Raw genomic sequence first — 14258 nt, forward strand, 5'->3', positions numbered from 1 at the left:
CATCATCATCATCACCACCATCGCCTACGGGACTGGTTACTTCGGGAATCCCAGACTCTTCAAGCTCGATAGTGGAAGACTCAACGAGATCAATCTTTTTCTTCTTCAAAACCTACAAAAAATACACATCAAACTCTGACTAAAGGGGAAACACACATATACTAGATCATGGTAAATCATACCTTGATGGTAGTGGTACTATTCAAAGGAGCAACCTCCGAACTTTCTTCGTCACCAACGTCCTCACCGTCAACAGCTTCAATGGTATAGTCAAAATTCATACCAGTAATATTCCAATCCCAAGGACAGAAATCACCGTAACGGGAAGGGGCACCATCACGAGGCTTTCTCCCAGCAACAGACTTTCATCCATGATCACCAGGGATCCGGCCATGATCCCAAGGACCAATGATTTCAAGATGGGAGGGGTGCCACTCATGGTCGTGATCACGACGAAGACGTTCCTTAAGAGAAAAGAGCCATGGATTATTTGTCTTCTCAGTACCAGGGACGAAGAGTAGCTTCGTGTCACTCACTTCACTTAGAAAACGAACCTCACCGTGAGGGGAATCCATTGTACGAAGACCAGTGCTCCACAGCTTTCGGTTCCTATTATTAACATAATCTCCAAAGGAAGCATTAAAATTCTCAAGAGTATACCAACTCTTTTCCTCGGGATTAGGCATGTAACATGTCATCATCGTCTCACCCTTGATCCGAAGATAACATTCACGAAGAGTCCGCAAGTAGTTCCCATTCAATTGAACCACCGAACGACATGAATACGATGAGTAGAGCCCTCATGACGCACCAGAACATGTTAGCATGAACAAGAAGATCTTCGATATAACGACGTTGTGAAAGAAACAACCCACCAGAATCTTGCGTGACCTCTATTCCAAGAAAGTATGAAAGAGAGACAAGATCCTTGAGAGAAAACTCACTGTGAAGAGTACTCATAAATGATTGGATACATGTCATAGAAGATCCAGTTAAAATTATGTCATCCACATAAACCAAAAGAAATGTAATATCCTCAGCTGATCGTCGAATGAATAAATAAGTATCCGAAACAGAGATAACAAAGCCAAGTTTCTGAAGAAAGGAGCTCAGACGAGTATACCACGCACGAGGAGCCTGTTTAAGACCATAAATAGACCGATGCAATTTACAAACATAGTCAGGAAACTGTGGATCTATATAACCAGGGGGTTGCTTCATGTAGACCTCCTCGGTGAGAATGCCATTGAGGAAAACATTTTGATCATCAAGTTGACGAATATGCCAGCGGTAAGACAAGGCTAGTGTCAATATAATACGAATAGTACATGACTCTGATACCAAGTTGGGACAGAGATTTAAGGTGTTCTCAAAATGGATGAAAAACACAAAAAAATACTTGTATATTTATATACGGCAAAGATTACAATTGATATTCCTTTTGATACAAGGCATATAAGGGATACATAATATATAAATATTGACTACAAGATATTTCCTATAAATACAAGATACAACTTATTAGGAAATCATAAACACACGTGACTTAATTGGTCACGTCTGGTATCTGTCTAACAATGATTGCCTCTTTACCAAGCTATTAGTAATGTTAACGGCAAGTTGTTTATACCCATTTAAAATGATGCACGTGCGCCACACAAGCTATCCATTTGGCTCACTTTAAATGTGATAAGTAAAAAAATTACTCGTCTTAATCCACCCATGTAAGTTTTGGTTAATGTAATTTTGGATTGATAATTGCTTTCCATTCTTCTTCTTTTATTGTTTTGGTTTTCGATAACCAAGCGTGTTACAAGAGATGTAATACATAAAAAAAGCCATTGTTATGAAGAGTTGCAACGAATCAGTGGATATAATACACAAGTCGTATTATTGAGAAATCCGTAACGAACATATTTATTTCAACAGAAAATACATTGTTAAAAAAAACACCTTGATATGTAATACAAAGTGTAGATAGACATATTATAGTCCTTATATAATATGCTATTTATGTTTCTATAAGGTCTCGGGGGGACTGGAAATTCCTTATCATTTAAAGATTTTGGAAAAAATGGATTTTGAAGGTTTTTGAATATTTCCCAACCAATTCTGCATATGAACTCCAATTGCATCCAAATATGAACTGCACCGTCCATGAAAGCCGACCACTTTCCCTTCAGTCATTGTCGAACTAAAAAACGTACCAGCTTCCACCCCATATGGACCATACTTTCCCCTAGTGGTATAAAATGTAAGAGATTTAATCACTTGCACCGTTTCTTCTCCGACAACAGCGCCGTAGTAACCAGTAATACAAGTTAAGAGCTCGTCTGGGTAATGGAACTTGATCTACAAAGGAAAAAAATAAGTAGAATATATATAAATGTGGTTTAGCAAACTTAAAATTAGTGAGAAATACAGTGAGTTATGATTTTACCTTGATCGTAGTGCCTCGGCTGCTACCCCCATGTCGTGCAGACCAAACAGTTCGCCCGTTCCTGTCATATTGGATCTGTATGGACAAAATGGCTTCTGTTTTTGTTAAATGAATCTGCTTAATTCCTGTATATGCACCATCGTCCCATGTTTTGCCTCCATCCCCTCCCCATGGACCAGGTCCATGCGGCACCGGTTCTTTAACGATAATAACCTAAGAATCATTAGGCAACATATTTTTCTTAGCCTTTCAAACAAAAGGAGGAATGGAATTTTAGAGATTACTGGAGATCATCGTTAGGTACTTCATTTGCCAGGGGTGGATTTTTGAACGGTTGAGGATTCTTGTCTAAAAATACCTGGGCAGTGCTGCGTGTTAGTTTAACTTGTCGGATACCGGTGTAAACTTCATCATCGAACATACTTCCACCATTGCCACCCCAAGGTCCGTATGAGACAACACCTTCCAAGTTTGATGACGACCCTTTTTGAACGTGACCACTACTTGCTGGAACAACACTGTAACCCTTTGTATGATCATGAGTACTTCCAAAATCCGAAACAAAATTTTGGGACGTCAGTTGAGATGACATAAGAGCTTTTGAGGGGAGTATATTTTGGTTTTCTTGATCTTCAAGAGGCTTCAGATACACTCCAATGGAAGTGAGATACCAGCTAGAATGGCCATGGAATCCAACTATCTTACTCGCTCTACTGGTTGCCGGAAACGAAAACTGTGTTCCCAGTTGACTACCAAAGGGTCCATATTTCATTCGATTGCTTTCAATAGTAAGTGACCGAATGAACACTGGACTCCAGTCATTAACACTACCATAATACCCACTGATTGACTTGATATATTCACCTGGAAAATCGAGTTTTATCTGCCATGCAAAGAAAACAGGATATATATATAGTTAATTAGCTCGATCGCACGGATTAATCAATTTAGTATATGGGTACTGAATCAAACTCAGAAGACCTTGTCAGTTTTAAAACCACCACTTCCTCCATGTTTCTGAGACCAGAAGGAGTTGCCACTATTATCACGGTATTCGAACCTGATGGAATCGATACCAGCTCCATGAACGATCACTAGTTGCTTAACAGTTGTATGAAACCCATCATCCCACGGGTCACCTTCTTGTCTAGTAGATGGCCATGGTCCGGCACAGATTGGTAAGTTGTCCTTGATGCTGCTTTTGTTGCTAATCCTCTTATTTTTCTTATCATATCCCATCACATGATCAGTACGGCGAAAGCTGTTGAACTGTTTAGAAAACAAAAAGCATTCATAAAGCTCAACGAACAGAAATATAATCTTGCACCACAATAACAAAATTTAGCATAAAACACAAAGCAAACACTACCATTTTGTATCCTATCGAAACGAAAATTTGGGATACTCTCAGCCACAGGTTAAGTATTCCTTGATCAGTCGAAGCTTGTTGGTATTTGGAAAATTGCATGAGAAGTAGTCCTATATATATATACACTGGTTAGGTACAAATATGTTCAAGTTGTGCACATGCAAATATGTTCAAGTTAAAACTTAAGGATGAAAGGTGGCTGGTGAAATAGGACTCTAAAATATTCGAGGTTCTTAATTCCACCAACTATGATTATGAAAAACAAGAAAAATATGGGAATGAATTGGATCCACCAAAGACCAAATCAAAAGTTTACACTCCAAAAAGGGGTTTTAATCTTTTTCTTTCGTTACTTTAATTTATCTTTTTAGTATAGACGGTTTTAGGGAGCTAAGCTAGCCTAGGTAGTAAAAACGTTATTTTCTCAAACTCACGATGGAAATCTCGTTACTTTTTGTCTGTAAGGACAGTGGCCGATTCCTTTTCTGTGCTGCCTACATCAGATGGTTTTGTTATAACCGTCCTTTTTTACGAGGGGAACAATGATCGATGCTCTTTGAAACATAACAAGATTTTAAAAGGGTAATTTTAGAAAAAAGTTGAATCAAAACATGCACATGTAATCGAAATTCACAAATACATTACACTCGACATATATTATAACGTACTTATACATGGAAATATTAAACTTAAGCCTAGAGGTGTAAATTGAGCCGGGCTAGCACGTTTATGGAACATCACAGCACGTTAAAATTTGAGCACAGCACGGCACAACACGTGACCGGGACAGCACAGGCACAGCACGTTAGCTTAATGTGTTGTGTTGTGCCCGACAAATAGGCACATCAGCACAGCACAACACGCGGCACGTGTAAGCACGCGGCACAACACAGCACGGTTAAAAACACAGCACAGCATGGCACAACACAGTTAAAATCACAGCACATGTAAAGCATGCGTAAAGCACGTGAAGCACGGCCTATTAGTCAATCCCCTTATTATTTAACGGTCCATTATCTAAAACCAAACCACGTAGCTAGTTTCAGTAGGGAAGTAACACCGCGTAGCTAATTTAATCTCTGATAGCACTCTTTCTTTCTATTTTCATTCCATCTAATTAATTTGTTTATATTTTCTTGACACGATTTGGTTTCGGTGGGATTTTTTCAGCAATTTGAAACTCAAGGTACGTTTTGTTGTTTTTAAGTTAGTCTTTCGTGTTCTGGTTTGATAATTTACTTAATTGAACTTTTTATTGTTTAGATCTGTGATGTTTCAAGATATTTCATGCATTTTTTGGTGATGAAGTGTTTGTGATTTTGATTTTAGAATGCGAACATGAAGTATTTGTTAAAATGTTTAATTTGCATTTTTGTTTTGGTTTCATCTAAACATATTATGTTCCTGTTTGGTCTTCTAGATATGGTGTTCTTCAAACAAGATGAAGCCTTCAATGACATATTTCGGATGTGAGGAGCTTGTTCTCTGCTGAATATTTGCTTTGTTTTTTTTTCTTTTTCTGTTTACTTAATAGGGTATACCCAGTTCCTTAACTTGTAAGATGGACTAGCGGTTCACCAATCATACTTGTCCGTTGCTTATGTTTTTTTATCTTAATATATATAATTGTTTTGGTATATTGCGCATAGCACGTGTGCCGGCACAGCACAGCACGGCAAAGCACGCGAATAAACGTGATATGCCCGTGGGTTGTGCTGTGCCGAGCTTTTAACTAATAAAGCACCGCCCAGCCCAGCACGTTTAAATTGTTGGCACAACCCAGCACATCACGTAGCACGCTAAGCACGTGACTTCATAGGCTGGGTTGTGTCGTACCGGCACGTTTTACACCTCTACTCAAGCCCTTGGATATGGTACATACTACATAACATAAACGGAAACCACACACTGTGTGTTGTTTTTTATTTTTACTACTCCACACTGGAGTGGAGTGGTACACATAATAATATAGATATTCAGTTCAGCGGGTAATAGGGGTGGGATTTGGGTTGGGTAAGCGGGTTAGAAGGCTTGGCCGAGGCAGACCCGAGCTAAATATCCTTTGTCCAGATTGCCCGTCGAACCCGTGGAACCCATGGAGATACTGTCCAAGTCCGTCCAGGTTATGTTCCCCGGGTTCTTCAGGTTGGCCCAAATTTCATTAGACATACGAGTTTGTTAATACTAGTTTTGCGCCCGTACTATGCACGGATTTATTAATCGCATATGAAATATTGGATCAATTTAATACACTCATAAAATTCAATAAGCACGAGTTTATTTATCGCATATGAAATATTGAATCCATTTTCGATGAAGACACTCATGAAATTCAGTAAGCACGGGTGTATTTATCGCATATGAAATATTGAATCCATTTTCCATGAAGACACTCATGAAATTCAATAAATTCATGGTTTAAACTAAGAAAATACCTGAATGCATAAAAAAAAATCCAACAATTACGGACTTGTAATTAGTATTCAAAAACAGTTAAAAGTCATGGACTTGTAATCAAACGTTTTCAAAAACTACCATACATATCTTAGCTTCACTAATTGGCTAAAAGTTATATCTATTTAATCCTAATCCAAATTTTGACATTTTTAATTGGATAAAAGTTATATCTATTTAATCCTAATCCAAATTTTGACATTCTTCAGTTATTTCTTGTCCATATGCAAGTATACCCTGAGGACATCCATAGAAACCAATAAATCAAAATCGTGAATACTACACTAAAATCATTACAATTTACAGAACCATACAACAATGAGGTGGTACTGTATGAAAGTACAATTTCAAATGAAAGAAATAAATAAGGAAATAAATAAATAAAATATTTACCATAACTATCATTGCAGAGAAAGAATTACATCCATAATTTCTCACAGAACAAAATACATTAATTTTTTTACGTTCACTTACTTAATTAAAATTAACTAAACAAAAGGATGGGATTATCCTTTGTCTTGTCGTTGGAATTGGTTTCTCTCTTTCCTTATCCTTCTCCAAGTTTATTTTAAACCAATTCCTATACCGTATGCTCTATCAGACTGAACTGAACAACAGAATCACATGAATGGTTTGCATTTTTGAGTCAAATAACATAAACCATGGGGACAAAATTAATTTGAAAATGGTTCGGAAAACATATTCGTGTTCCTCGAGTTGAATGAATTTGTTCTACGGGCAGCAAGGAAGCTGAGTGTGCAATTAGGATCGAACTCTCCGCATGGAACCCGAAAAGTTTGTTATCATACAGCTTTTGATGACAAAGGATGAAATAACATTGTATATTTGTATAGTCCTGAATTCCTTATAAATGGTTCATATGTATTAACAACAAAGATCAATACGCCGAGTCTTGCCACCTATATATGAGATCGGTGCTTGTAAAGATATGGGCACATAAAATATAACCATCCCAAACTGGAACAAAGTATAAGCCCAAATGCAATTCTTGCTCACTAAAAAATAAAAAATTTAATTATCTTTAAATTAAATCTCCTAGGTCTAAGAGTGTAATAATTTTCTAACAGACTACACACGCAAACCTGCAATAGAAATAAAATCGACATACATATTCATTTTTACCAACAAAAAGACAGGGGGAAAATGCTATTGCATTGGAATATTTTTGATTAGATGACAGAAATTCAAATCAAGTGATCATAACTTCTAATTTATATGTTTACACACTAAAAAAATCGAGACACATATCATATTAGTGTATATGTACTTAGAGAAAGGAAGTGGGTTATTCCTTTTCATTCATATCATATTCGCGAGCATTATAACTGACGAAAACTAAATAGAGTAAAAGAATCAAGATCACTGTTAATATTATTACCTTCTTATTAAACCGAAGCCGCGGAAAAGAAAATCATGTTGTCTGTGTATTTTGGAGGTTTATCCAACAACTGCAAAGTACAATAAAAAATTCCAGAAACACTAAAAAGAAAGTATGATTTTGCTGTCAAAAATATTCCAAAAAAAAGTATGATAAACACAATAACAAAAAATCCCAAAAATGCTAAAAAAAGGTATGATTAAAAAAGTAAAAAAATAATAATGCTAACTATCACATAAAATTAATGAGGTATGTATTATAAATATTTGGTTATACCTAATGAAGCTTTAAAGGGATAATGTAATATCCTCATCTTGATACACCTCAAATCAAGTCAGTACTCAAGTTCCCGTTGCAACAACTTGTTGATAACTGGTTACACTTTCAATTGTACATGTAAAACAATCAACAAAAATGGTAATCAGATAACAAATCCCTAACAGAAAAAACAAATCCCTAGCAAAGAAAAAAAGAAAAGGGTTAAGCATGAGATTTGGCTTTCCTATAGTCCTTTTTAGTTTTTGTTGTACATCATTTACCACCTGTTTTAATTAGAAACAGTAAGATCTAAATCACCAATTGCCAAACTTACAAAATTTATAGACAACACAATTACAAAAGCGTTCTATGGAAGATGATATCCAACTCCAACAAAATATTGCAATGATCAATCGATTGTGCAAGAGAAAGATATATACCAATTTCTTCCTTCCATCAAACTTTTTTCCATGGACCATGCGACAATCTCCCATTGACCTACCCTGCAAAAAAAAAAACAACAAAGGCGTTCAGAGACAACAAAATCATAATAAATCGAAAGGAAAAAAAAAGGCGGTGGAGAAATGGTTTAGCAATCGGTGAAATGCTTTATATAGAGATAAAAAAATCCATAAATAAAAAGATTGTATTTTTAAAATAAATACTATTAACCAATATCTAAATGATAATATGTAAAAAATTATAGAAATTTTTATCATTTTATTATCTTTTTTCCTTAATTTAATCGAAAGTATCTTTTTTATTGCATTATTGCACTAATGAATATATTGCCAAATTTACAAAATATATAGACTCCACAATTATAAAAGCGTTCTATGGAAGATGATATCCAACTCCAACAAAATATTGTAATGATCAATCGATTGCGCAAGAGAAAGATATATACCAATTTCTTCGTTCCATCAAACTTTTTCCCATGGATCATGCGACAATCACCCATTGACTTACTCTGCAAAACAAACAACAAAGACGATCAGAGACAACAAAATCATAATAAATCGAAAGTAAGAAAAAAAAGGCGGTGGAGAAATGGTTTAGCAATCGATGAAATGCTTTATATAGAGACTAGCTCTTATCCCGTGCCGTAACAGCACGGGACTTCATTTACTCCTTAATTTCTTTTTTACATCTTTTTAATTGTGAAAGAACAATATTTGATATAGTGGTGCTTAGAAATGTAAGTAATTTATATGATTCACGGAAACCTATTTTTTATATAGGTATTGCCATGTGTTGCAACTATTTCCCATTTATTTTTTTATCACTGCCTCTTTGATTCTGAAAATGAAGTGGGCTTCACCATCTAAAAAACAAAGTGTGTGTCGGCTGTTTGAATCCACCGATTTTATGTTCAATTAAAACCAATTGTATTATATCTTACATCATCTTCGGGAGAATCTCCGATGCTTATGCTTAATGTTTGATAAGACCTTTCATCTAAAATTCATCTCCAACCCCCAATAATTCATAGAAAGGGATACATACAAGTCAAGTAAATCCTAATAGATGTTGGACGTTGGATCGCTCAAATGGTATCCTTCCTACTGGGTCTTGGTATCCGCTATATAAAAAATTATAATTCACTGTAGAGCCAAATATGATGATGTAGATTTATATTCAAGATCATGGAGAAGGTATTAAATTCAAATCTAAAGTCTAAACCCATATTAGCTAAACTCACCTTTTGAAAAAGAAGAAGACTCATTATTTCCCGTGAAGGCAATACCTGTTGGGACCTTATTCCCACATCCCTTAGATGGTGTGAAATTAAGTATTTATAAGATCGTGGATTCCGTCGGTTTATAAACCGATTCTCAAAGATGAGTTCTACCCATGAGTTTACGACGATACAAATAAAATTAATAGGTAGACTTTGGATCATTAAAATCATGAATAAATGACTTTGGATCATTAAAATCACGAATAAATAAAATAACGATGATGATAAAATAAAATAAAATCAAAATCAAAAAAAAAAAATGAACATTGATCCAACCATAGTTACTTCCTTCTCGACTCTCAATTTTTTTAAATAAACTTTTACCTCTCGAAGTGTAAATATGTCACCTCAATTTCCTCTTAAAAGCTACTAAAACAGAAATACGTAATAAAACTTCATACAGAGATCTTAACGCAGATAGTTCACCGATATTTTGACGGTAGATTGAACCAACTGATATACTATAAACAACATTGCAAGGGAGCTCCTACGACAATTGACCAATTGGATCTATTAAATCCAAAAGAATAATCCCCTTCAACTGCAATATTGGATAAGAAATTTTGTTTCAACCACATACATTAAAAAATACAACTTGTATGATACAAATCAAGGGAAAAGAAAAATTCCTATCATATCTGTAAAGCAACGCTTTGCTGACTGATCTGATCAGTGTCTTTCTTTTCTAGAATCCAAAACTAATTTCTACGTACACAACTTAGAATTCAAAATATACTTTTAAATTTCTTCAACATCTTCAGATAATCAAAACCTAAGTTAGCTAAGGTGTTTTTTCTGAATGGCGCTATAAAAACCTTTTTAAATTTCAAAATTATTAAAAAATTATATATTCTTATTACGATTAAGTTTAGAGTTTGATCTAAATATTATGCAACCTCATCAATATTTCTTCTGCTGCTACTGTCGTTATGGGAAGCTTCCTGACCTGGTGGTATTCTTCGGGTTCCAACAAAAATTACCTATGTAGTCATCACAAACAGCGGATCAAATGATGCCCTTCAATGACAAACAAACATACACACAATTAAAAAAATATGAAGGAATACTTGTGTAAGTGTGTACACCTTTAACCTATGAACAGCAAAATTGAAGTCAAGGGGTGCAAATGATCATCACTACTCATAGATTATATGTGATATGAAAATAAAAAATTATGAGATGTATAAAATACTTGAAGTGAAGCTTCAATTGCAGCATCCAGGTCCTGAGTATCTTCTCCCAAGCCCATGTTATTAGCCAAACCTTACATTAGCGGAAACGCATCATCCTTTGTGTTACTGTTCTGCCTTGCTCGTTCAGAAATTACTGCTCCTGCTGCAATAACATTGATAAGAAAATCTTATGCCACTAACCATGGAGATTAAAATTCATAATTCACAAATTAGCCAATGGAATTGAAATTCATATCATGTAGGCTTATTTTTCGCAGTTGTTGGTTTCCTATTTTCTGCATTCCGACCTACACTTCATGTCTGTAGCTCATCACTCTATGCTGTTGCGATCTTATGACATGGTAACTGTTTCCCTGATAACAAACTTCAACACTAATTTTCACATGATGATACCAAAAACTTTTCCCCTTAAAAATCATAATTCCAGAATGTATATATCTTTTGATTTGTGCGTCAACCAAATCTGGCGTATTAAAACTAAACTAACACCCGATTAAAATAGTTACATTTTAGAAGTACCCAATCATCTCTTGCATCAATTTGAAAAGCTCCATTGTGTAAATTGAGTGGTTGGCTGGAGGCGGAAAACATCTCGGAAGAAACAAACCTGGAGCATTTTGGACATGACAAAAAATAAATAAAAAGCTTATCAATACAAAAAACTCCTACAGAATCTGATGTAACGCAATAAAACCAATACCCGAAAAAAGTACATCAAAAAACCTAAAATTTCTAGGCTTCGCTAAGAAAATTGCATCAGTAAATAGGTATGCACCCAACCCAACAGAAAAATCATTCAAAGCACCAAAATAGCATAAATTTATTTTTAAATTTGTGATTTTCACTATTCAACCCGACAGACTATTTTATTCTGGTGCAAGAAGGTTGAGCTGCATAAATACAATCAAGGCAAACCACTGCTAGTGCATAAAACAAACTATTGTGAAATATCATTTTTTTTAAAACGTAAACCCGAGTTAAATGCAAATAATAGATTAATGCAGCAAGGTTCTGCAAGACAATGAATTCAAGTCATCAAGTTTCGAAAATCTAACCTACCCGAGAAGTAGAAGGTACCTTAACATTACACATTGCCTTGCTAGGTGTCAACTTTACTTCATGCTGTGTAAGATTAAATGTTCAATCAGTCGCTTAAATTTTTTAAAAAAGATGCAGGAACAAAAAGCTGAAAGCTTAACACAAAATATGTCATAGAAGGTGTAGATTCAATTTTAAAGATGTTAGTTGACCAATGCACTCATTGGAATTTTCATTGACAGTGATACAATGCCAAACAGATGCAAGAAGAATTAGATAATAAAAGAATTCTTAACTTGAAGTCTTGGATCTTAGTCACGCCTCTAGTAGAAATAACTAACGACCTTAACTGTGTTCGCAACATGAAAGATATTGTTTTATATATTCTAGATATGATTTTTAGTGCTTATACTGGACCTAAGAGTGAATAGCTGTAGAAGATGGCGGCAAGGAAGGTAATTGATTAAAATTGGGTCACAGAAGAAAATTTCGAATGTCTATTGTTGATCCTAAAACAACAATTCATGTATGCAAATCAAGAAAGAATAGGTTTGAACAAAGTCACCAATTACATCAAAAATTAAACAAACTCTCATACTTTTCAATAGGAGACAACTATTTACATCTACGGCTTTGTAATTCTCATAGGTTTCAATAGTTCAAACCTCATAAAATCATAGTAGTTAATAAAAATATAAATAAATCTTGAAAAACTTATACGGATTGTTCAGAACGCTTTCCATTTTTCCATTAAACAGTAGACTCATTAATTCTTGCTGCACAAAATTAAGAAAACAATAAGAGAGATAAACCAATGAATCAACTATACCTAACACCCAACATAATTGATGAGAATATGGAAGAAGAAAAAAGAACGGCGCAAGCTCCCGTCGGTGAAGACTGAAATAGAAGAAAAAATTAGGTGAAAAAAAAAACGATAAACCCCATCACTAAGTTAACCAAAACCTTGAAAAAAAATATTTAACCAGAAAGAATAAACTTTTTATAAATGAAATTTAAATCATAAAATCAAAAATGATTTTTTTTAATTAATTTGATTAATAGATGAATAGAGATAGAGAATCACCTCTTGGTCCATGGATATATCGAGTTGACGATGTTCAATAAGGTTGAAGAACACTTATCTATAAATGGCTTACGTAGGCAAAGTTATCCTGAACTCTCAGCCCTAGATTGATGTTTAGTTCTCTTCGGTGAAATAACATTGCCTAAAATCAGAAACTTTCTGTATTCCGCTGCAATTGCGTTTAATCCCTATTTTGATAAGATGTTTATGTTATCGAGAGACATTAGAGGGGGTTGGGGGAGGGGGACTCCTAGTGATTCATTGTATGAACTGTTGATTGTTTGAGAACCATAAGCAAATATGATGAATCGATTGGGAATCGTTCAATCGACATAACGAAATTCTCTGCAACTCGGTGAAGAAACTAAATGGTTTCGCCTCCCTGTTTTTTTTTTTTATTTACTCTCATTTCCGATCTTTTAACTGTGTTTTCCGCTTGCTTATTGGGGAGTGGAAACATCACATTGACCACGTGTATAGACCATGCTTCTGTATCAACTCTCAGCCCTAGATTTATCTTTTTTGAGGACAAATCCTAACCACTCTTTACATAGGTAAAGTTATCCAAACAGTGCTATGTATTCTTGATAAACCAATCGATAAATAAAAAGATTGTATTTTTAAAATAAATAACATTAACCAATATCTAAATGATAATATGTAAAAAATTATAGAAATTTTTACCATTTTGTTATCTTTTTTCCTTAATTTAATCGGAAGTATCTTTTTTATTGCATGCACTAATGAATATATTAAGAAACAATATTAAATAAAGATATCATTATATTGCCACAATTAGTGTCTGCGGCTATTTTTGCACACAAAGTATCTAAATCATTTTATATTCTAAACATATTTTATTTTTAATTATGAAAAAAAAAATTAGAAAAATAATAGTGAAATCAGTATGACTATTGGTTGTTTCTTTTTTCATGCTCGTTTTGAATTAGCTTCTTCTAGATCATAATCTTTGCTCTCAATCATTTCTCCAAATACTAACAAAAATTCCAATTGTTGTGCAGGATATGCGCAAAAGAGATTCACCGTCTAATCAAAAGGTTAGTACAAATGTCCGGGCTAATAAGTTTATTTTTATTTTTTTATATTTATCTATTTTGGATTTTAATTGATAGTTTGTAGTTGTAATTAAGAAAAATTCTATTTTTTAAGACTGTAAATGGACATTGGACATTCGACGTTATTTATTTATTATGTGATGATCATTTGTTTTATTTTGGGATCGATGCATAAATGATTTAATTTGTTGATTATCATGATG

The 14258-nt window shown here is 34.4% G+C and overlaps 1 protein-coding gene and 2 long non-coding RNA genes across 6 annotated transcripts; all 3 read right to left on the reverse strand.

Moving 5' to 3' along the window:
- Positions 1 to 2052: 2052 nt before the first annotated feature.
- LOC113345261 (jacalin-related lectin 3-like) lies at positions 2053 to 3921 on the reverse strand. The gene is made up of 5 exons (XM_026589054.1): positions 3810 to 3921; positions 3422 to 3709; positions 2799 to 3323; positions 2441 to 2653; positions 2053 to 2352 (listed from the first exon to the last, which is right to left on the reverse strand). Exons 1-5 carry the CDS (start codon positions 3906 to 3908, stop codon positions 2053 to 2055), a joined length of 1425 nt encoding a protein of 474 aa, XP_026444839.1. The 5' UTR covers positions 3909 to 3921.
- A 2789-nt stretch (positions 3922 to 6710) lies between these two features.
- On the reverse strand, positions 6711 to 8993 carry LOC113345184. The gene is made up of 4 exons (XR_003358041.1): positions 8828 to 8993; positions 8361 to 8423; positions 7939 to 8043; positions 6711 to 7732 (listed from the first exon to the last, which is right to left on the reverse strand). It is a non-coding gene; the product is annotated as an uncharacterized LOC113345184 (long non-coding RNA).
- Positions 8994 to 9948: 955 nt separating this feature from the next.
- Positions 9949 to 13350, reverse strand: LOC113345594. 4 transcript variants are annotated; one of them, XR_003358206.1, is made up of 6 exons: positions 12980 to 13350; positions 12722 to 12792; positions 11932 to 11976; positions 11361 to 11461; positions 10854 to 10996; positions 9949 to 10641 (listed from the first exon to the last, which is right to left on the reverse strand). It is a non-coding gene; the product is annotated as an uncharacterized LOC113345594 (long non-coding RNA). The 4 variants fall into 4 exon arrangements; XR_003358208.1 differs by having other exon boundaries at positions 11914 to 11976; XR_003358205.1 differs by lacking the exon at positions 11932 to 11976.
- Between the last annotated feature and the right edge of the window lie 908 nt (positions 13351 to 14258).

Source organism: Papaver somniferum, unplaced genomic scaffold (genome assembly GCF_003573695.1).
Source record: "Papaver somniferum cultivar HN1 unplaced genomic scaffold, ASM357369v1 unplaced-scaffold_81, whole genome shotgun sequence".
Classification (NCBI taxonomy): Eukaryota; Viridiplantae; Streptophyta; class Magnoliopsida; order Ranunculales; family Papaveraceae; genus Papaver; species Papaver somniferum.

Excerpts from the sequence above, each read along its gene's own strand:
- LOC113345261 (XM_026589054.1), bottom strand. The coding sequence starts at position 3,908 with ATGCAATTTTCCAAATACCAACAAGCTTCGACTGATCAAGGAATACTT. Across the intron at positions 3,324-3,421 it reads GTGGTTTTAAAACTGACAAG|ATAAAACTCGATTTTCCAGG; the intron begins GTCTTCTGAGTT and ends TTTGCATGGCAG. Across the intron at positions 2,353-2,440 it reads GCCGAGGCACTACGATCAAG|ATCAAGTTCCATTACCCAGA; the intron begins GTAAAATCATAA and ends TTTCCTTTGTAG.